Genomic DNA, 21,552 nt, shown 5'->3' with positions numbered 1-21,552 from the left:
GGACATCATGGTGACAACAGACACAAATTCCTGCCCTTGTGGAGCTGACGTTCTAGCGGGGAAGGCAACACACAAATAATGTCACATGCCTACCGGGAATAATAATACCTGGTTCTTGTTTCTTTGTTTTTAACAGACAGGCTCTCTCTCAGTCCCCCAGGCTGGAATGCAGTGTCACAATCATAGCTCACTGCAGCCTCAAACTCCGGGGCTCAAGCCTCCTGAGTAGCAGGGATTATAGGCACATGCCACTATGCCTGGCTTTTCTTTTTCTTTTTCATACGGAGTTTCGCTCTGTCACCCAGGCTGCAGTGCAGTGGCGCAATCTCGGTTCACAGCAACCTCCACCTCCCAGATTCAAGTTATTCTCCTACCTCAGCCTCCCGAGTAGCTGGGATTATATATGTGCACCACCATGCTTGGATAGTTTTTGTATTTTTAATAGAGACGGGGTTTCACCATGTTGGCCAGGTTGGTCTTGAACTCCTGACCTCAGGTGATCCACCCGCCTCAGCCTCCCTAAGTGCTGGGATTACAGGTGTGAGCCATTTCTCGGCCCCAGGTGGTTTCTTTTTATTTTGTTTTTTGCAGACATGGGGCCTTGTCATATTGCCAAAGCTGGTCTCCAACTCCTTGGCTCAAATAATCCGCCCACCTTGCCCTCCCAAAGTGCTGCAGTTACAGGCATGAGCCACTGCGCCTGGCCTAATTTTTTTTCACTTAAAAATTTTTCTTGTAGAGACAGGGTCTTGCTACGTTTCCCAGGCTGGTCTGGAACTCCTGAGCTCAAGCAGTCCTCCTGCCTCGGCCTCCCTAAGTGCTGAGATTACAGGTGTGAGCCACCTCACCGGCCTAATAATATTTATTAAGCCCTTGCTGAGTGGCTGGCTGTGTACTAAAGGGCTCCTAGAAAGATCTCTGCAAAAGTAGGACACTCCAAGGCCGGGCGCGGTGGCTCAAGCCTGTAATCCCAGCACTTTGGGAGGCCGAGACGGGCGGATCACAAGGTCAGGAGATCGAGACCATCCTGGCTAACACGGTGAAACCCCGTCTCTACTAAAAAATACAAAAAACTAGCCGGGCGAGGTGGCGGGCGCCTGTAGTCCCAGCTACTCGGGAGGCTGAGGCAGGAGAATGGCGTAAACCCGGGAGGCGGAGCTTGCAGTGAGCTGAGATCCGGCCACTGTACTCCAGCCTGGGCGACAGAGCGAGACTCCGTCTAAAAAAAAAAAAAAAAAAAAGTAGGACACTCCATTTATGAGACTTTTTAACCCGAGGGACCTCCTTCCTAATGGTTAGGCCCCTTCTCAATGGTTAGTGAATCTTCTCAACACTCCTATCAGGTAGCTAACATGATCATCTCCATTTTACAGATGGGCAAACTGAGGCACAGAGCAGCAAGTTTGGTGGGTCTGGGATGGGAGTCCAGGTCTGGCTGGCTCCGGCGCCCAGGCCTGTGCAGCCTCCCCTCTCGCGCGGCGGTCACGCCACCGTGTGCCAGGCTTGCGCTGGGCCGCATCCAGCCCTGGGCCGCGTGGGGGAGGGGTGACCTCCCGCCGCCGCGCCCCCCCCCCCCGCGCGCCCTCCCCTAGCTGGGCCCCGGCCAGCTCCACCCCCTCCTGCCGCCGAGCCGTTCCGCCCCCCGCAGCGGCCCAGGGACGGCCGGCGGGGGGGGACCCTGCTTTGGGGACTTAAGGAGGGAGGAAGGACGAGGCCGGACAGCCCGGCGCGCACACACACACCTGCTGTCCAGGTGAGATCCAGTCTCCAACTAGCGTCTCTGCATCCCCACCCCCCACCGCGGCCTGGGCGCCCGGGCGGCGGGAGGGGGCGGGGCCGACTGGAGGGGCGGGGCCAGCAGGAGGGGGCGTAGTGCGGGCGGAGCCACCTCCGAGGGCCGGGCGCCCAGGCGGCGGCGCGCGCGAGGACGCTCGGGCGGCTGGACGCAGGGAAGGCAGCGGCCGGAGCGCGCAAGGCGAGTGGGACCCGGGGCTGGGTAGGGGTTCAAGTCCGGTTCGGGGATCGACTGTGCACCGCCCCCCCACCTACTACCCTACCCCCCGCCTCCAACCCCGGGACACGACTTCGCTGGTTTCAACGAGCCGCTGCCTCCAACTCCACCTTCTATGCCCAAACTTTCCAGACTTGGACTGTCTCTGTCCCCGCGTCCCTGCTCCCTCCCCGTCTATGACCCCATACCCTCATCGATTCCTCCCAGTACCCCCATCGATTCCTCGTGCCCTGCCCGTCTCCCCTGTCCTGGCTCCCCTCTGCCCCCTCTCCCCTATCTGTGTCCCCCTTTCTGCCTCTGCTCCCCGCCCGGCTCTGCCCACTCCCCGCACTGTCCCCCCTCACCCTCCTCCGCGGCCATGCCCCAGGCGGCGGGAAGGCGGCCGGGCGTCCGGCCGGGCTGGGCCTGGGCTTGGCGGCTGGGCCGGCGTGGGGAGCGGCAGCTGTTTGCCATTAGCCGGGGATCCACAGGCCCCGCCCCCTCCCTGCACGGGGCGGGGTCCTTCTCGCCGCCCCCCCAACCCCCCGAGTTTAGGGCGGAAAGACCCCCCGCGCCCCCGCCACCTCCAAGATGTGCAGGCCGGTCTTGGGTGGTGGGTTGGGGAGACCCGCGCCCCTTCCCTGAACTCCCTACCTGTCCCCTCTTGTAGGCTCCAGTCTCTCCATCTGTGTCTTATCCTGTCACCCCTTCCCCACTCCCCAGGGGTCCCATAGCGAGAGAAGGGTTTCAGCCACAGACATCCATCTCCCCCACCACACCCCCTCATCTCCTTTCTCTTCCCCTTACTCGGGAGTCGCTGGTCCTGATCGAGGGCGATCAGATGACTGAGGACCCTCAGACCTCAATATCTGGGAAACGGGTAGAGATATCTGGTGTGGAGTCTGGGGGTGGTGACTTGGTGGGCATTGGCGGGATCCACCAGCCTTAGGTTCACGTTCAGGCCCAGCTACTTCCCCGTGGCCCCAAGGATCCTAGGCAAGCCACTGTACCTTTCTGTGCCTTCTGCATCCCCTGTCTGTGAAACGGGATAACTGCCCATCTCATGGAATTGTCATGACAATTAAAAGAGTTGATGTTAGGCTGGGTGCGGTAGCTCATGCCTGTAATCCCAGCACTTTGGGAGGCCGAGGTGGGTGGATCATCTGAGGTCAGGAGTTCGAGACCAGCCTGACCAACATGGAGAAACCCCATCTCTACCAAAAATACAAAATTAGCCAGATATGGTGGCACATGCCTGTAATCCCAGCTACTCAGGAGGCTGAGGCAGGAGAATCGCTTGAACCTGGGAGCCGGAGGTTGCGGTGAGCCAATATCATGCCATTGCACTCCAGCCTGGGCAACAAGAGCAAAACTCCGTCTCAGGAAGAAAAAAAAAAAAAGAGTTGGTGTTATTATTACTGTTAGTATACTGTTTGCCTGGCAGCACCCTCACTCCCCTGCCCCCCCTCCCCCTGACTATTCCAATCCTGCTCTAATCCCGCTTGCTCCCTGTATCTCCATCTCTCTTTGGTGACCAGAAAATATTTTCAATCAACTTCCTGTTGCTCAGGGGCGAGTCTCCAGGCAAATGGAAAACCAAATTTCCTGCAATTGGTGATCATGTGTTCCAGGTGTTGAAAGACAGAGACGCGAAGACAGAAACGTGGAAAGACAGAGAGAAAGACACGGAGAGAGACGTAGAAGGACAGAGACGTGGAGAGAGACACAGAGAGACAGAGACGCGGAGAGAGACACAGAGAGACAGAGACGCGGAGAGAGACACAGAGAGACAGAGACGTGGAGAGACACAGAGAGACTTGGAGAGAGACAAAGCAAGACAGGACAGGAGAACAAGGACAAGCTCAGGTGCCCCGGAGCCCCAGCCCTGCCTTCATGCCCAGCAGGTGCGCTACCTGGCCCATCCTCCCAAGGTACCTGCTGCCCCCGCACTCAAAGGCCAGAAAGGATTCACTGATGGCGGGATGGGCTGGGGCCTCTGCAGCATGATGGCTGGAGGTCAGATAACAGAAAGGACCGGCCAAGTTCAGACGGGTTATACTGGGGACAAGAGAGCCCTGGCCAGCCTCCAGGGCTGAGGGGGGTTTAGTGAGAGGCTCTGATTGTCCCTCCTTTTTGCAGCCTCCAGGCACCCCGTCTTACTTCCTCCCCTCCACCCCCAGGACTTCCTGGGCCTCCACCCGGCCCTCTATCCCTACTGCGCCCCTAAGCCCGGACGCATCCTAGGCAGGCAGGAAGTTCTGTGTAGCCCGGCAGTGAAACTGTTTATTTTTAGAGAAAATTGTTTCCATAAAGGGGAAAGGCTTCACTCCTAGCTGCCTCCCCAACTTTCCCTACCCCTTCCCCCCTACCTAGTCCAGGCCTGACCCAGCTGTCAGCTTTGGGGTCACTGGGGGTCCCCTTCGCCATGCTTTGCTTCTCTTTGTTCCCCTCCATCTCTGTTTCCTCAGATCCTTGCAGGAAGATGAGGTTCCCGTCTTCCCCAACCCCTTAGCGCCTCAACCCCCATCCTTCCCTGTGGCCAGCTCCAGGCCTGGGCTGAGGGGAGGGGATGCAGGAAGGGTGGGGCCTGTTGGGCTTGGGGCCCCCCAGCCCCAGAGCTATGTGGAGGCCGGGCTGTGGGAACAGCTGGAGCCTGTCCAGGGGCTGGACAGATGTTCATGCAGGCAGTGAGGTTTGGTTTCTTTGTTCCAGACCTGCGGTGCGGGGGGAGCCCTTCCGCAGCCAGGCCGGGTGTGCGTCTATGAGTGGGTCCCAGACCTGGGTGGGGGGTTGGGTGAGCCAGAAGTAGAGGGGACTGGCCCCATCTCCTTCCCTCCCCCTACAGACTCCTAACTCCCGGTGCCATGGTTCCCTTTCCCCAGGTAAGCCTCAGTCAGTGCTGCAGGCAGTCTGACTCACAGTCCCTCAAGTGACTTCCAAGGAGCATCTGCAGACAAGAAGATGGCCCAGGTCCTGCACGTGCCTGCCCCCTTCCCAGGTCAGGGGACTCAGGGAAGAGGGCCCTGCCCTGGGGAGCTTCAGTTCTGGAGGCCTGAGGGGCCGGGGACTCTGCCCTGGGGACTTTGAGGGTGGGACGCAGCCCAACGATTAGAGGTCTGAGGGAGGAGGCAGAGTCCTGCCCCAGGTGTCTGATGGGGAGGCACAGCCCTGCGCTGGGAGGGTCTGAGAGCAAACGCAGTTGAGTACCAGGTGGGCTCCCATCTCTTGGGCAAATAAACCCCAACTCTCCCCAGGCATCAGTCTTCACTCTGAGTATGGGGACAAGAGGATTCAAAGGTCCTGGTGTTTCTCCCACCCCCAGGGACCCCTGGCCCGGCCTCCCCGCCTGCCTTCCCTGCCAAGGACCCCGACCCACCCTACTCTGTGGAGACCCCCTATGGCTATCGCCTGGACCTGGACTTCCTCAAGTACGTGGACGACATCGAGAAGGGCCACACACTGCGACGCGTGGCGGTACAGCGCCGCCCCCGCCTGAGCTCGCTGCCCCGTGGCCCTGGCTCCTGGTGGACGTCCACTGAGTCGCTGTGCTCCAATGCCAGTGGGGACAGCCGCCACTCAGCCTATTCCTACTGCGGCCGTGGCTTCTATCCTCAGTATGGTGCTCTGGAGACCCGCGGTGGCTTCAATCCGCGGGTGGAACGCACACTGCTGGACGCCCGTCGCCGTCTCGAGGACCAGGCGGCCACACCCGCCGGCCTGGGCTCCCTGACCCCCAGTGCGGCCGGCTCGACGGCCTCCCTGGTGGGTGTGGGGTTGCCACCCCCGACGCCACGGAGTTCGGGACTGTCCACGCCGGTGCCTCCCAGTGCCGGGCACCTGGCCCACGTGCGAGAGCAGATGGCGGGTGCCCTGCGGAAGCTACGGCAGCTGGAGGAGCAGGTGAAGCTCATCCCCGTGCTCCAGGTGAAGCTCTCAGTGCTCCAGGAGGAAAAGCGGCAGCTCACAGTGCAACTTAAGAGCCAGAAGTTCCTGGGCCACCCCACAGCGGGCCGGGGCCGCAGCGAGCTCTGCCTGGACCTCCCCGATCCCCCAGAGGACCCAGTGGCACTTGAGACCCGGAGTGTGGGCACCTGGGTCCGAGAACGGGACTTGGGCATGCCTGATGGGGAGGCTGCTCTCACTGCCAAGGTCGCTGTGCTGGAGACCCAGCTCAAGAAGGCACTGCAGGAGCTGCAGGCAGCTCAGGCCCGGCAGGCCGACCCCCAGCCCCAGGCCTGGCCACCGCCAGACAGCCCGGTTCGCGTGGATACCGTCCGGGTGGTAGAAGGGCCACGGGAGGTGGAGGTGGTGGCCAGCACAGCCGCTGGCACCCCTGCACAGCGGGCCCAGAGCCTGGAGCCTTATGGGGCAGGGCTGAGGGCCCTGGCAATGCCTGGTGGGCCTGAGAGCCCACCTGTGTTCCGCAGCCAGGAGGTGGTGGAGACGATGTGCCCAGTGCCTGCTGCGGCTACCAGCAACGTCCATATGGTGAAGAAGATTAGCATCACAGATCGCAGCTGTGATGGAACGGCAGGTAAGCGGTCTCAGGCGGGGAGAAATGCTGGGGGTGGGGGGGCCCTCTTTCTTCCCATGGCTCATCCTGGACCCTCAAAATGCCAGGATCCAGGCGGGGTGCTGTGGCACATGCCTGTAATCCCAGCACTTTGGGAGGCCGAGGCAGGCCTCTTGAGGTCAGGAGTTCAAGACCAGCCTGGCCAACGTGGTGAAACCTCATCTCTACTAAAAATACAAAAATTAGCCAGGTGTGGTGGCACGCACCTGAAACCTCAGCTACTCAGGAGGCTGAGGCACGAGAATTGCTTGAACCAGGGAAGCAGAGGTTGCAGTGCCTGTAGACCCAGCTACTTGGGAGGCTAAGGCGGGAGGATTACTTGAGCCTAGGAGTCACGGCTGCAATGAGCCGTGATTGCACCACTGCACTCCGGCTTGGGCAACAGAGCGAGACTCTATCTCTTTTTTTTTTTTTTTTTTTTTTTTTGAGACGGAGTCTCGCTCTGTCACCCAGGCTGGAGTGCAGTGGCCGGATCTCTGCTCACTGCAAGCTCCACCTCCCGGGTTTACGCCATTCTCCTGGCTCAGCCTCCCAAGTAGCTGGGACTACAGGCGCTCGCCACCTCGCCCGGCTAGTTTTTTGTACTTTTTAGTAGAGACGGGGTTTCACCGTGTTAGCCAGGATGGTCTCGATCTCCTGACCTCGTGATCCGCCCGTCTCGGCCTCCCAAAGTGCTAGGATTACAGGCTTGAGCCACCGCGCCCGGCCGACTCTATCTCTTAATAACAACAACAACAAGATATTTGTGCACCTGGATCCAGCCATGCCTGAAGCTGTCATCAGTTACATAACAACACATTTCCTTTTCACTGCTTAAACTGGTCCAAGATTGATTCCTGCCACTTACTGAATAAACAGGGAGGATTTCTGCCTGGTAAACCAACAGCCTTGGGGAACTTTCCCCCAAATACCTCCCGCTTTCTGGATACTGACAAAGTGGCAGTCACCTAATTTCTCTGCATGGTTGCTACAGCCCTGAGGTTGGCTGCACAATTCTTCCCCTTTTGTGGATGACAAGACAGAGACTCTCTAAGAGTTGGAGTGATGTGTCTGGTGGAAGAAAATTAACGAGTGCCGTGTTAATTTTTTTTAATTTTTTGTAGAGACAAAGCCTCATTATATTGCCCAGGCTGGTCTCAAACTTCTGGGCTCCTGTCTTGGCCTCCCAGAGTGCAGGGATTACAAGCATGAGCCACCACGCTGGCCTCAGTGCTCAGGTATCATCAGGAATCTAACTTGATGCCTTTCATTTTTTGTTTACCCTGGGAGCTTCTCTTTCAGGCAGGCGAGGGAAGGTGACCTCACTGCTCCAGGCATCTGTCTGTTCCGTTTAGTGCAGAGGGAGCTCCTCAGTCCAAAGAGCACCAGTAAAAATCCCAGAGGGGGCCCTCATTGGCTGGCCTGGGTCATGTGCCCATTGCTGAGCCAGTCACAGTGTGGTGTCCCTGTCTGCCTAGCCATGGACACTGGGGGTATGGGAGCCCCACCCAAGCCCTGTGGCCTTTGAGGGAGGAAGGGGGTGCTTCCCAGAGGAAGTACTGAGTCCTGATGCCAGGAAAGGGGATGCCGGCTGTGCAGAATATCAGCTGCCGGGTTGTCCTGAGGTCCCTGGGAGAAGCCACACAAATGATTCATAATAATGACAGCTGGGCCGGGCGCGGTGGCTCATGCCTATAATCCCACACTTTGGGAGGCCGAGGCAGGCGGATGGCTTGAGGCCAGGAGTTCAAGACCAGCCTGGCCAACACAGTGAAACCCTGTCTCTACTAAAAATAACAAAAATCAGCCAGGCGTGGTGGCACGCACCTGTAGTCCCTGCTACTCCGGAGGCTGAGGCAGGAGAATCGCTTGAACCCAGAGGCGGAGGTTGCAGTGAGCCAAGATCACACCACTGCCCTCCAGCCTGGGCAACAGAGTGCAACTGTATCTCAAAATAATTAATAATAATAATGACAGCTGGCCAGGCACGGTGGCTCATGCCTGTAATCCCAGCACTTTGGGAGGCAGAGGCAGGCAGATCACTTGAGGCCAGGAGTTCAAGACCACCCTGGCGGCCGGGCGCGGTGGCTCAAGCCTGTAATCCCAGCACTTTGGGAGGCCGAGACGGGCGGATCACGAGGTCAGGAGATCGAGACCATCCTAGCTAACACGGTGAAACCCTGTCTCTACTAAAAATTACAAAAAACTAGCCGGGCGAGGTGGCGGGTGCCTGTAGTCCCAGCTACTCGGGAGGCTGAGGCAGGAGAATGGCGTGAACCCGGGAGGCGGAGCTTGCAGTGAGCCGAGATCCGGCCACTGCACTCCAGCCTGGGTGACAGAGCAAGACTCCGTCTCAAAAAAAAAAAAAAAAAAAAAAAGACCACCCTGGCCAACATGGTGAAACCCTGTCGCTACTACAAATACAAAAATTAGCCGGGCATGTTGGCGGGTGCCTGTGATCCCAGCTACTTCGGAGACTGAAGCACAAGAAATGCTTGAACCTGGGAGCCGGAGGTTGCAGTGAGCTGAGATCATGCCACTGCACTCCAGCCTGGGCAACAGAGTGAAACTGTGTCTCAAAAATAATAATAATGATAATGACAGCTGTTCTTCTTGAAACATGGTCAGGGAGGCTCTGCCAGATGGGTTCAAACTCATGCGGTGTGATACTGGGTAAGCAACGTCACCTCTCTAGCCCTAAACATCCCTATCTGTGAAGTGGCATGATAATGCTCTCCGTCTTAGAGAGGTGGAGAATTTATGAATTAATGCACATGGTTAAGTACTGGTTGCTGCTTCTGCTGATAATGTTCTGGTCAACCCTGTTTATACCTGGGGAAACTGAGGCTTGAGGAGATTCATTTGTCCTGTGTGACACAGCCAGGAAGTGGCTCAACTGAGCCAGTATTTATTTTTTTTTTTTTTTCTTTTTTTTTTTTTTTTTTTTTTTTTTTTTTTTTTTTTGAGACGGAGTCTCGCTCTGTAGCCCAGGCTGGAGTGCAGTGGCCGGATCTCAGCTCACTGCAAGCTCCGCCTCCCAGGTTCACGCCATTCTCCGGCCTCAGCCTCCTGAGTAGCTGGGACTACAGGCGCCCGCCACCTCGCCCGGCTAGTTTTTTTTTTGTATTTCTTAGTAGAGACGGGGTTTCACCGTGTTAGTCAGGATGGTCTCGATCTCCTGACCTCGTGATCCGCCCGTCTCGGCCTCCCAAAGTGCTGGGATTACAGGCTTGAGCCACCGCGCCCGGCCCTGAGCCAGTATTTAAACCCAGGACATCAAGCCTATTATCCTAGCACTTTGGGAGGCTGAGGGGGGTGGATCACCTGAGCTCAGGGGTTCAAGACCAGCCTGGCCAATATAGTGAAACCCCGTCACTACCAAAAATACAAAAATAAGCCGGGCATGGTGGCACACGCCTGTAGTCCTAGCTACTCGGGAGGTTAAGGGAGGAGAATTGCTTGAACCTAGGAGGCGGAGGTTGCAGTGAGCCAACATCGCGCCACTGCACTCCAGCCTGGATGACAGTGAGACTCCATCTCAAAAAACAGAAAAAGAAAAAAAGTAAAAATAAACCCAGGACAGCTTGAATCTGCCGCAGAGCTTGAAGGTAGGGCCCAAGTTCTCATCCCAGCCTCGAATGTCAGGTGGCCAGAGCCCCTACCGACAGACCAGAGGGCACAGGCTGGAGGGCACGGACCCAGCTGTGTTTTCTCGCCGGCCCGTGTTGTTCCTGGCCAGCTCTGGACACCACCCGCCTGTTCTATGTCTATCCCAAACACCCAACCCTGAGGTTCTGGCCCCCTGCCAGAGGCTCTGCCTGGCTCAGCCTCGGAATCTCTGAGAGGCAACCACCATTCCAGACGTGCCTCCCAGAGCAGCTGGGAGGCCTTCTGCCTGCAGGACGAACAGACAGAGCGATGTCCACCTTCTTTGCATGCAAGCTGCTGCCCTGAAAGTTCTGCCTGGAGTCTCATTTTATTCCCTTTTGCTGCAGGCAGCCCCAATCTCTGCCTTGCTTGGGCTGAGCTGGAATGTCTTAATTCATTTCTATATTTTCTTTTTTTTTTTTTTTTTTTGACGAAGTCTTGCTCTGTCGCCCAGGCTGGAGTGCGGTGATGCAATCTCGGCTCACTGCAACCTCAGCCTCCCGAGTAGCTGGGATTACAGGCAGGCACCACCATAACTGACTAATTTTTGTATTTTTAGTAGAGATGGGGTTTCACCATGTTGGTCAAGCTGGTCTCAAACTCTTGACCTCAGGCGATCCAACTGACTGGGCCTTAGAGCATGATTTAATCTCTCTGTGCCTCAGTTTCCTCATTTGCAAATTGGGGGTCCTGACGGCACAGTATCACTGGAATAATGTGAGGCTTTAATATGTCAATTTGGCTGGGCGCAGTGGCTTATGCCTGTAATCCTAGAGCTTTGGGGGGCCAAGGCAGGAGGATTGCTTGAGGCCAGTGGGTCGAGGCTACGGTGAGTTGTGACCACACCACTGCACTCCAGCCTGGGCAAGACCAATCTTGTGGGTGGGAGTAGGAGGGCGAGAACCAATTCATGTCAAGTGTTCACCATGCTACCAGGGGTGTGTTGATAGTTGGTGCCGAAGGTCAGCTCTTGGCTCTATAGCCTCTCAAAGGAGCATCTTTTTATTTCTGAGATGGAGTCTCTCACTGCTGCCCGGGCTGGAGTGCAATGGCGCTATCTCAGCTCACTGCAACCTCCGCCTCTCGGGTTCAAAAGATTCTCCTTGTCTCCGCCTCCCAAGGAGCTGGGATTCCAGGCGCCCGCCACCACACCCAGCTAATTTTTGTGTACTTTCAGTAGAGGTGGGGTTTCACTATGTTGGCCAGGCTGGTCTCGAACTCCTGACCTCGTGATCTGCCAGCCTCGGCCTCCGAGAGTGCTGGGATTACAGGTGTGAGCCACTGCACCCGGCCTCCAAGGAGCCTCTTTGAACAAAGACGTGAAAGGAAAGAAGTCACCAAAAGAGGTGGAAAAAATAATGGTCCAAGGAGGAGCACAGCAGGGACAAAGGCCCTGAGATAAGCAGAGGCTCGGGCTTATCAAGGGGTTGAACAAACTGGAATGAGCTACTGCACCCAGCCTAAATTTAAAAAAAAAAAACTTATTTTGGGCCAGGTGCGGTGACTCACGCCTATAATCCCCACACTTTGGGAGGCCGAGGTGGGCAGATCACCTGAGGTCAGGAGCTCAAGACCAGCCTGGGCAACATGGCGAAACCCCATCTCTACTAAAAATACAAAAATCAGCCAGGCGTGGTGGCACACACCTATAATCCCAGCTACTTGGGAAGCTGAGAAAGGAGGATCGCTTGAACCGGGGAGGTGGAAATTGCAGTGAACTGAGATCGCATCGCTGCACTCCAGCCTGGGTGACAGAGTGAGACTGAGACTCCATCTCAAAAAAAAAAAAATTGTATTTTGGCCTGCAGGAGTCCAAAACTGAGTTCATCTCATTCCTTAGCTCCTGACAACCATCCACGTTAGCCTGCGCAGACCACTTTTCTTGTATTATTATTTTTTCACCTTCAACCTCCACCTTCACCCTTCAGTGCTAAAGGTCAGTAAATATTTTCACTTTGGCGGGTCATACAGTCTCTATTGCACTGATTCAACTCTGCCTCCGTTCTTTTTTCCTCCCCACTTTATTTTTATTCCTTTTATCCTTTTTGTTGAGATGAGGTCTCAATATGTTGCCCAGGCTGGCTTCAAACTCAGGGACTGAAGTGATCCTTCCACGTCAGCCTCCTGAGTAACTGGGATTACAGGCGCCCAACTTTTTCTGGTTTTACTGACGTATACTTAATATGCCCCAAAAATGCACATATTTAATGTATACGTTTTTGAGTTTGGTGCTTCAGTGCCTTCATTTTGCAGTTGCAAAAGCAGCCATAGACAATATGGAAATGAACAAACATGGCCGCATTCCAATAAAACTTTATTTACAGACCCTGAAATTTCTATTTCACATACTTTTCATGAGTCCCAAATTAAATTCTTCTTTCCCATCCATTTAAAAATGTGAAAACAGCACCCACAGGTTGAAGCTCACCACCCTCCACTCTCTACCATCAGTGCCACCCCCACCCCATCTAATACCATTCCTTACAATCCACCTTCCAGAAACTTATTTAGACATTTGAGTGTCCTTGAAAAATATGCCTCGTTCGTGTTTCATTTCCTTAAATGGTGGTGTGCTTCAGAAAAACAAAAATCTCTTTCTGTTTCTTATTTTTTCCTCTCCTTACGCTATTTTTGAACTCTCCACACTGATGTTTGTAAATCTAGTTTGTCACTTTTTTTCTTTTTTTTCTTCCTTTTTTTTTTTTTTTGAGACAATCTCACTCTGTCGCCCAGGGTGGAGTGCAGTGGTGTGATCTCTGCTCACTGCAACCTCCGCCTCCCAGGTTCAAGCAATTATCCTGCCTCAGCCTCCCAAGTAGCTGGGATTATAGACATGCATCACCACGCCTGGCTAATTTTTATATTTTTAGTAGAGACGGGGTTTTCACCACGTTGGCCAGGCTGGTCTCGAACTCCTGACTTCATGATCTGCCCGCCTTGGCCTCCCAAAGTTCTGGGATTACAGGTGTGAGCCACTGCACCCACCTACCCTCTTCTCTAATCCCCTCATAGTGGGTATCTGGTTACTTCTAATTTCCAGCCACCACAAACAATGCTGGAGTCATCGTCACACATCCCCTCCTGTGGGACTGCCCATTCCTAGAGGATTTGCAACTTCACTCCAAGTCCTGTCTGATCCTTTCCAAAAAAGACTCTCCGTGTCTGCATTCCTAACACCATGCTCCGGTTCAAGGTGTCCATTTTCTCATATCCTCACCAACATACAGCTTTATCTGTCTTTCTAATTTTTCTTCCCTGTTTTTTTGAGACAAAGTTTTCACTCTTGCTACCCAGGCTGGAGTGCAGTGGCGCGATCTCGGCTCACTGCAGCCTCCATCTCCCGGGTTCAAGCGATTCTCCTGCCTCGGCCTCCTGAGTGTCTGGGATCACAGGCATGCGCCACCACGCCCAGCTAATTTTGTATTTTTAGTAGAGACGGGGTTTCTTCATGTTGGTCAGGCTGGTCTCCAACTCCCGACCTCAGTTGATCTGCCTGCCTTGGCCTCCCAAAGTGCTGGAATTAACAGGCGTGAGCCACTGCGCCTGGCCTCTTCTTTCTTTCTTTTTCTTTTTCTTTTTTGAGACAGTCTTGCTCTGTTGCCCAGACTAGAGTGCAGTAGCGCGATCTTGGCTCACTGCAACCTCCGCCTCCCAGGTTCAAGCGATTCTTGTGCTTCAGCATCTCCAGTAGCTGGGATTACAGGCGTGCCACCACACCTGGCTGATTTTTGTATTTTTAGTAGAGACGGGGTTTCACCATGTTGGCCAGACTGGTCTCAAACTCCCGACCTCAGGTGATCCGCCCACCTCGGCCTCCCAAAGTGCTGGGATTACAGGTGTGAGCTACCACGCCCGGCCCTATCTTTCTAATTTTTTTTATCCATCTGATAGCTGCTACATAATGGTATCTCCTCATTGTTTTGTTTTTTGAGACAGGGTCTCATTGTGTCACCCAGGCTGGAGTGCAGTGGCACAGTCACAGTTCACTGCAGCCTCAACCTCTTGGGCTCACAAGATCCTTCTACCTCAGCCTCCCGAGTAGCTAGGACTAAAAGCATGTGCCACCACATTCAGGTAATTTTTTGTAGAGATGGGGTCTTGCTTGTTGCTCAGGTTGGTCTCAAATTCCAGGGCTGAAGTGATCCATCTCAGCCTCCCAAGGTCCTGGGATTAGAGATGCGAGCCTTGGAATTCAGCCCTCCTTATTGTTTTCATTGGCATAGCTCTGATAGGCAGTGAGAGATACGGCTTCTCTGTGTGTGCCTAATAAGGTTCCTCTGTAAGTCAATTACTTGTAGCCTTTCTCCATTTTTTCTCTGAGCAGTGTTTAGAAGTTCCTGGTATCTTCCAGAGTCAAAACTGGTAAACTACGGCCTGTGGGCCAGATACAGCCCAAAACCTGTTTTTCTACAACCCACAGCTAAGAATGATTTTTACGTTTTTTTTTTTTAAATGGTTGAACGATTTAAAAAGTATATTTTGGGCCAAGTACACTGGCTCATGCCTGTAATCCCAGCACTTTGGGAGGCCGAGGCCGAAGGATTGCTTTAGGCCAGGAGTTTGAGACCAGCCTGGGCAATATAGTGACACCCCGTCTCTACAAAAAAAGTAAAACAATTAGTTTGGCATGGTGGCCTGCAGCTGTAGACCCAGCTACTCAGGAAGGTGAGGCGGCAGAATTCCTTGAGCCCAGGAATTTTGTTGTTGTGGAGATGGGGTTCCACCATGTTGCCCAGCCTGATTTCAAACTCCTGGGCTCAAGCGATCTACCCGCCTCAGCCTCCCAAAGTGCTGGGATTACAGGCGTCAACCACCATGCCCAGCAAGCGCAGGATTTTGAGGCTGCAGCAAGCTATGATTGGACTCCAGCCTGGGCAACAGAAGTTGCCTGAAGTAGACTGGGCATGGTGGCTCACCTGAGGTCAGGAGGTGGAGACCAACCCTGGCCAACATGGTGAAACTTGTCTCTACAACAATACAAAAATTAGCCGGGCATGATGGCGGGTGCCTGTCATCCCAGCTACTTGGAAGGCTGAGGCAAGAGAATCGCTTGAACTCGGGAGGTGGAGGTTGCAGTGAGCTGAGATCACGCCATTGCACTCCAGCCTGGGCAACAAGAGCGAGGCTTCGTCTCAAAAAAAAAAAAAAAAAAAAAAGGTGCCTGAAGTCACTGCCTGCTTCTCTGTTGGGGCAGAATGGGCTTTGGGTGCTGCTCTAGTTTATTTATGGATTTTTTCACATTAAAAAAAAAAAAAAGACACAGAGTCTCGCCCTGTCTCAAAAAAAATAATATTTCTTGACATGAACAAGATAATATGAAATTCACACTTATTGGATACAGCCACGCGGAAGCATTTACATACTGTCTGTGGCTGGTTTTGTATTAGAACTATGCCACAGTTGAGCAGTTGCAACCAAGTCCTTGTGTGTGACGTAACCAAAAATGTTTGCTATCTAGCCCTCCCCAGAAAGTTTGTTGACCCTGTTCTAGAAGATTATCCCTTGCCAACTTTTGCCTGTGCCAATCTCCGGCACTCCCCCACTGCACCCATGAAGATCTTAGAGGTCTTCATTTTTGTTTTTGTTTTTGTTTTTGAGACGGAGTCTTGCTCTGTCATCCATGCTGGAGTGCTGTGGCACGATCTCAGCTCACTGCAACCTCCACCTCCCTGGTTCAAGCAATTCTGCCTCATCCTCCCAAGTAGCTAGGATTACAGGTGCCTGCCGCCATACCCGGCTAACTTTTGTATTATCAGTAGAGACTGGGTTTCACCATGTTGGCCAGGCTGATCTCAAACTCTGACCTCAAGTGATCCGCCCACCTTGGCCTCCCAAAGTGCTGGGATTACAGGCGTGAGCCACCGCGCCTGGCCAGAGGTCTTCGTTTTGAATATAATTAAAACCATTATTGTGCTTGGAGGAATTTTTTTTTTTTTTGAGACGGAGTCTCGCTCTGTCCCCCAGGCTGGAGTGCAGTGGCGTGATCTTGGCTCACCGCAAGCTCCGCCTCCCAGGTTCATGCCGTTCTCCTGCCTCAGCCTCCCGAGTAGCTGGGACTACAGGCACCCACCACCACTCCCGACTAATTTTTTGTATTTTTAGTGGAGACAGGGTTTCACTGTGTTAGCCAGGATGGTCTCGATCTCCTGACCTCATGATCCGCCTGTCTTGGCCTCCCAAAGTGCTGGGATTACAGGCGTGAGCCACCGAGCCCGGCCTGGAGGAATTTTTAAAAGAATCTTAACGGGCCACATTGACTCAACACCTGTAATCTCAGCACTTTGGTGGGAAAATTGCTTTGAGTCCAGGAGTTCAGGGCCAGCCTAGGCAACATAGTAAGGCCGCCTTCTCTACAAAAAATATAAAAATTGGCCGGGCACGGTGGCTCATGCCTGTAATCCCAGCACTTTGGGAGGCCAGAGTGGGCAGATCACGAGGTCAGGAGTTCGAGACCAACCTGGCCAACATAGTGAAACTCCATCTCTACTAAAAATACAAAAAATTTAGCCGGGCATGGTGGTGGGCACCTGCTACTACTCGGGAGGCTGAGGCAGGAGAATCGCTTAAACCCGGGAGGCGGAGGTTGCAGTGAGCTGAGATGGCCCCACTCCACTCCAGCCTGGGGTGACAATGCAAGACTCTGTCTCAAAAAAACAAAAAATTAATCGGGTATGGTGGTGCATGCCTGTAGTCCCAGCTACTCGGGAGGCTGAAGTGGGAGGATCACTTGAGCCCAGGAGTTCAAAGCTGGAGTGAGCTGTGATCATGCCGCTGCACTCCAGCCTGGACAATAGAGTGAGACCCTGTCACTGAATGAATGAATGAATGAATGAATGAATCTTTCCCCTTCCTGAGTCCCTGATACTCTGCTACATTATTTCCCTTTAGCTTTGTAGTTGTACTTTCATCTTAATTCTTCACAATTTCTTTCTTGTGTACGGTGTGAGACAGGGATCCAGCTTGGCTCTTCTCATGTAAAGTAAGCTGCTTCTCCCAAAACCACACCACAGAATCCACCGTCTCCCACTGGCTTGTGGTAACCCCTTCTGTCTTACCCTCAGTGCCCAGAGATTGGAGCCTGTGCTGGGCTGTCTTCTCTCTCCCATTGGTCCATTTGTTAATGCAAAAATGCCCTTCTGTTCTCATGGTTGTGACTTTGAAATATGTTTAACTCTCTCACAGACCAACAACTCCATCTTTGCTCTTTTTCTGTAGGATTGTCTTAGCTCATCAATGGACTTTAGTTCTTTTGTGTGAATTTTAGTATCAGTTGGCACCATTCCCCAGTGGGATAACAATAAGAAGTATGATCAATTTTATTATTACTTGTTGTTGTTATTTTAGCATTCTGTGTCTAACCTTGAATTCCTTAGACTGGAAGGAGCCATCCCAGGTTTTGAAGTCACTGCCTACTTTTCTGTTGGGGCAGAATGGGCTTTGGTTCTACTCTAGTTTGTTTGTTTTTATTTTTTTCACTTTTTTTTTTTTTTTTTTCAGACAGAGTCTCACTCTGTCACCCAGGCTGGAGTTCAGTGTCATAATTTCGGCTCAATGCAATCTCTGCCTCCTGGGTTCAAGCGATTCTCCTGCCCCAGCCTCCCAAGTACCTGGGACTACAGGTGCGTGCCACCACACCTGGCTAATTTTTTATATTTTTAGTAGAGATGGGGTTTAACCATGTTAGCCACGATGTTCTCAATCTCCTAACCTTGTGGTCTGCCTGCCTCAGCCTCCCAAAGTCCTGGGATTACAGTTGTGAGCCACTGCACCTGCCTTTTTTTTTTTTTAATATAGGGTCTAGGCTGGGCGCAGTGGCTCACGCCTGTAATCCCAGCACTTTGGGAGGCTGAGGTGAGTGGATCACCTGAGGTCAAGAGTTCGAGACCAGCCTGACCCACACGGAGAAACCCCATCTCTACTAAAAATACAAAATTAGCCAGGCTTGGTGGCGCATGCCTATAATCCCAGCTACTTGGGAAGGCTGAGGCAGGAGAATCGCTTGAACCTGGGAGGTGGAGGTTGCAGTGAGCCGAGATCACGCCATTGCACTCCAGCCTGGGCAACAAGAGCAAAACTCCGTCTCAAAAAAAAAAAAAAAACAAAAAATATAGGGTCTCACTCCGTCACCCAGGCTGGAGTACAGCAGTGCTGTCATAGCTCAATGTAACTTCAAACTCCCGGGCTCAAGCAATGCTCTCATCTCAGCCAAGTATAGTCCCAAGTAGTTAGGACCATAGGCACACTCCACCACACCTGGCTAATTTTTTAATTGTAGAGATAGAGTCTTGCTCTGTTGCCCAGGCTGGTCTTAAACTCCTGGCCTCAAGCGATCCTCCTGCCTCAGCCTCTCAAAATTTTTTCACCATTTAAAATATTGTGGTAACATAGATAAAACATAAAATTTACCATCTGGCCAGGCATGGTGGCTGACGGCTGTAATCCCAGCACTTTGGGAGGCTGAGGCGGGCGGATCATTTAAGGTCAGGAGTTCGAGACCAACCTGGCCAACATGGCGAAACCCCGTCTCTACTAAAAATACAAATTAGCTGGGCGTGGTGGCACACGCCTGTAATCCCAGCTACTCAAGAAGAATTGCTTGAATCCGGGAGGCAGAGGTTGCAGTGAGTCGAGATTACATCACTGCACTCCAACCTAGACGACAAAGCAAGACTCCGTCCAAAAAAAAAAAAAAAATTTAACCATCTTATCCATTTTTGAGTATATAATTCAATGGCATTAAGTACATTTGCATCGTTTGTTTGTGTGTGTTTTTTCTTGTGTTTGTTAGGGACAGGATCTCCCTATGTTGCCCAAACTGGTCTCACACTCCTGGGCTCAAGTGATCCTCCCCCCTCAGCCTCCCAAAGTCCTGGGATTATAGGTGTGAACCACCATGTTCAGCCCATTCACACTATTGCACAACCATCACCACCATCTATCTTTAGAACTTTCTTATCTTTCCAAACTGAAACTCTGTCCCCATTAAACACTCACTCCCATTCTCCTTCCCCCAGCCCCTGGCACCCACCGTTCTATTTTCTGTCTGTTTAAATCTGACAACTCTAGGGCGCAGTGGTTCACACCTGTAACCCCAGCACTTTTGGAGTCTGAGGCAGAGGGATCACTTGAGGTCAGGAGTTCGAGATCACCCTGGCCAACTTGGTGAAACATTATCTCTAGTAAAAACACAAAAATCAGCCAGGCATGGTGGTGGGCACCTGTAGTCCCAACTATTCAGGAGGCTGAGGCAGGAGAATCACTTGAACCTGGGAGGCAGAGGTTGCAGTGAGCCGAGATTACGCCACTGCAGTCCAGCCTGGACGATGGAGCAAGACTGTATCTAATAATAATAATAATAATAATAATTAATCTTGGCAACTCTAGGGACCTCCTGTGAATGGAATCATGCAATGTTTTTGTCCCTTTTGCATCTGGCTTCTTTCACTTAGCATAACATTGCTCCACCTCATTTTTTGGCTCTCCCGGGATTTTTTTTTTTTTTGGAGACAGAGTCCCGCTCTATCCCCCAGGCTGGAGTACAGTGGCATGATCTCTGCTCACTGCAACCTCCGCCTCCCAGGTTCAAGCGATTCTCCTGCCTCAGCCTCCCAAGTAGCTGGGATTACAAATGTGCACCACCATGCCCGGCTAATTTTTGTATTTTTAGTAGAGATGGGGTTTTGCCATGTTGGCCACGCTGGTCTCTTAACTCCTGACTTCAAGTGATCTACCCACCTCAGCCTCCCAAAGTGCTGGGATTACAAGCGTGAGCTACAGCGCCCGGCCTCTCCCAGGATTTCAAGTTAGGCGCCCTGCACTTTGGGCAGAGATTGACATTGTGAATCCGTCTCCTGGCCACGCAGTATGTTTGTTTATTTCATGTGAATTTATTGCCAAGTTTAAAAAGAAAAATCAAGAGACTGACATAGCAACTGGCGTTTCCTCTCGCTCGGTTCCCCACTCATGAGTTCAAGCCCTGGCTCTGGCATGGTTTTTATGTTTTCTGTGGTCTGAGCTGGCCACACCCTGGTCTGGGGATGCTGTTGGCCGTGCTGATGACCGAGTGTCTCATGCAACCAGCCCTGTCTATGTTACTCTTTGCCTGTGTCCAGCATTTGGTCACCGTTCTGTACTAAAGTTGAATGTTGCCTCTGGGCCTCATAAGTCACTGTATATGGCAAAACAAATTTAAGGCTGGGCATAGTGGCTCACGCTTATAATCCCAGCTATGTGAGAGGCTGAGGTGGGAGGATCCCTTGAGCTCTGGAGTTCCGGAGCAGCCTGGATAATATAACAAGACCCTGTCACAAAAAAAAAAAAAAAAAAAAAAACCAACAACCTTTTTATCCATTAAAGGGAATTCAAATTAATTGGTCTTCAGAGTTGGCGCCCCGGGGGACAGGAAGGGGAAGCCCCGAGGAAATGCTGACACAGAAGGCACTCATGGGCTGGGCGGTGCTGCTCAGCCTGTAATCCCAGCACTTTGGAAGGCAGATCACTTGAGCTCAGGAGTTCAAGACCAGCCTGGGCAACATAGTGAAACCCCATCTCTACAAAAATTACAGAAAATTAGCCGGACACAGTGGCATGTGCCTTTACTGCCTGCCACTCGGGGGCTGAGGCAGGAGAATCACTTGAACTCCGGAGGCACAGGTTACAGTGAGCCGAGATCGCATCACTGCATTCAAGCTTGGGTGAAGGGAGTGAAACCCGGTCTTAAAAAGCAGCCTGGGGGGACCTGAGTGGATTCCAAGACATTGGTGGCTACACGAAAAGGAAACGACTTTTATTCCACGCCGTGACTGGCAGTCCAGGACCTCAGCGTCCAGGAAGTCACCTTTGTCCTCAGACCAACCTGGGTGGGTGTTTTGTTGTCTTTTGTTTTGTTTCGTTTTTTTAGTCAGGATGTGTTTTTTTTTTTAATTTTTTTAATTTTTATTTTCAAGATGGAGTCTCACTCTGTCACCCAGGCTGGAGTGCAGTGGTGTGATCTCGGCTCACTGCAACCTCTGCCTCCCTGGTTCAAGCAATTCTCCTGCCTCAGCCTCCCTAGTAGCTGGGATTACAGTCATCCCCACCCCACCACGCCCAGCTAATTTTTGTATTTTTAGTAGAGATAGGGTTTCACCATGTTGGCCAGGCTGGTCTTGAACTCCTGACCTCATGATCTGCCCGCCCTAGCCTCCCAGAGTGCTGGGATTACAGGCATCAGCCACTGTGCCCGGCAGCGAAGACGTGTTTTTATCTGATTTATTTTTATTTTTATTTTTTTAAAGAGGCAGAGTTGGCCGGGCGCGGTGGCTCAAGCCTGTAATCCCAGCACTTTGGGAGGCCGAGACGGGCGGATCACAAGGTCAGGAGA

At 52.8% G+C, this 21,552-nt stretch overlaps 1 protein-coding gene across 1 annotated transcript in view; it reads left to right on the top strand.

Moving 5' to 3' along the window:
- Nucleotides 1–1,890: 1,890 nt before the first annotated feature.
- Nucleotides 1,891–21,552, top strand: part of KANK2 (KN motif and ankyrin repeat domains 2) — a 38,856-nt gene continuing 19,194 nt past the window's right edge. Inside the window, exons 1-6 of the mRNA XM_025367897.1 lie at nucleotides 1,891–1,975; nucleotides 3,622–3,731; nucleotides 3,786–3,921; nucleotides 4,873–4,988; nucleotides 5,313–6,830; nucleotides 9,057–9,097. Coding sequence (XP_025223682.1) covers nucleotides 4,952–4,988; nucleotides 5,313–6,830; nucleotides 9,057–9,097 — 1,596 coding nt within the window. The 5' untranslated portion in view covers nucleotides 1,891–1,975; nucleotides 3,622–3,731; nucleotides 3,786–3,921; nucleotides 4,873–4,951. The remainder of the gene's footprint in view (nucleotides 1,976–3,621; nucleotides 3,732–3,785; nucleotides 3,922–4,872; nucleotides 4,989–5,312; nucleotides 6,831–9,056; nucleotides 9,098–21,552) is intronic.

Source organism: Theropithecus gelada, chromosome 19 (genome assembly GCF_003255815.1).
Source record: "Theropithecus gelada isolate Dixy chromosome 19, Tgel_1.0, whole genome shotgun sequence".
In the NCBI taxonomy this organism is placed as follows: Eukaryota; Metazoa; Chordata; class Mammalia; order Primates; family Cercopithecidae; genus Theropithecus; species Theropithecus gelada.
This window is presented reverse-complemented; position numbering and strand designations above follow the sequence as displayed.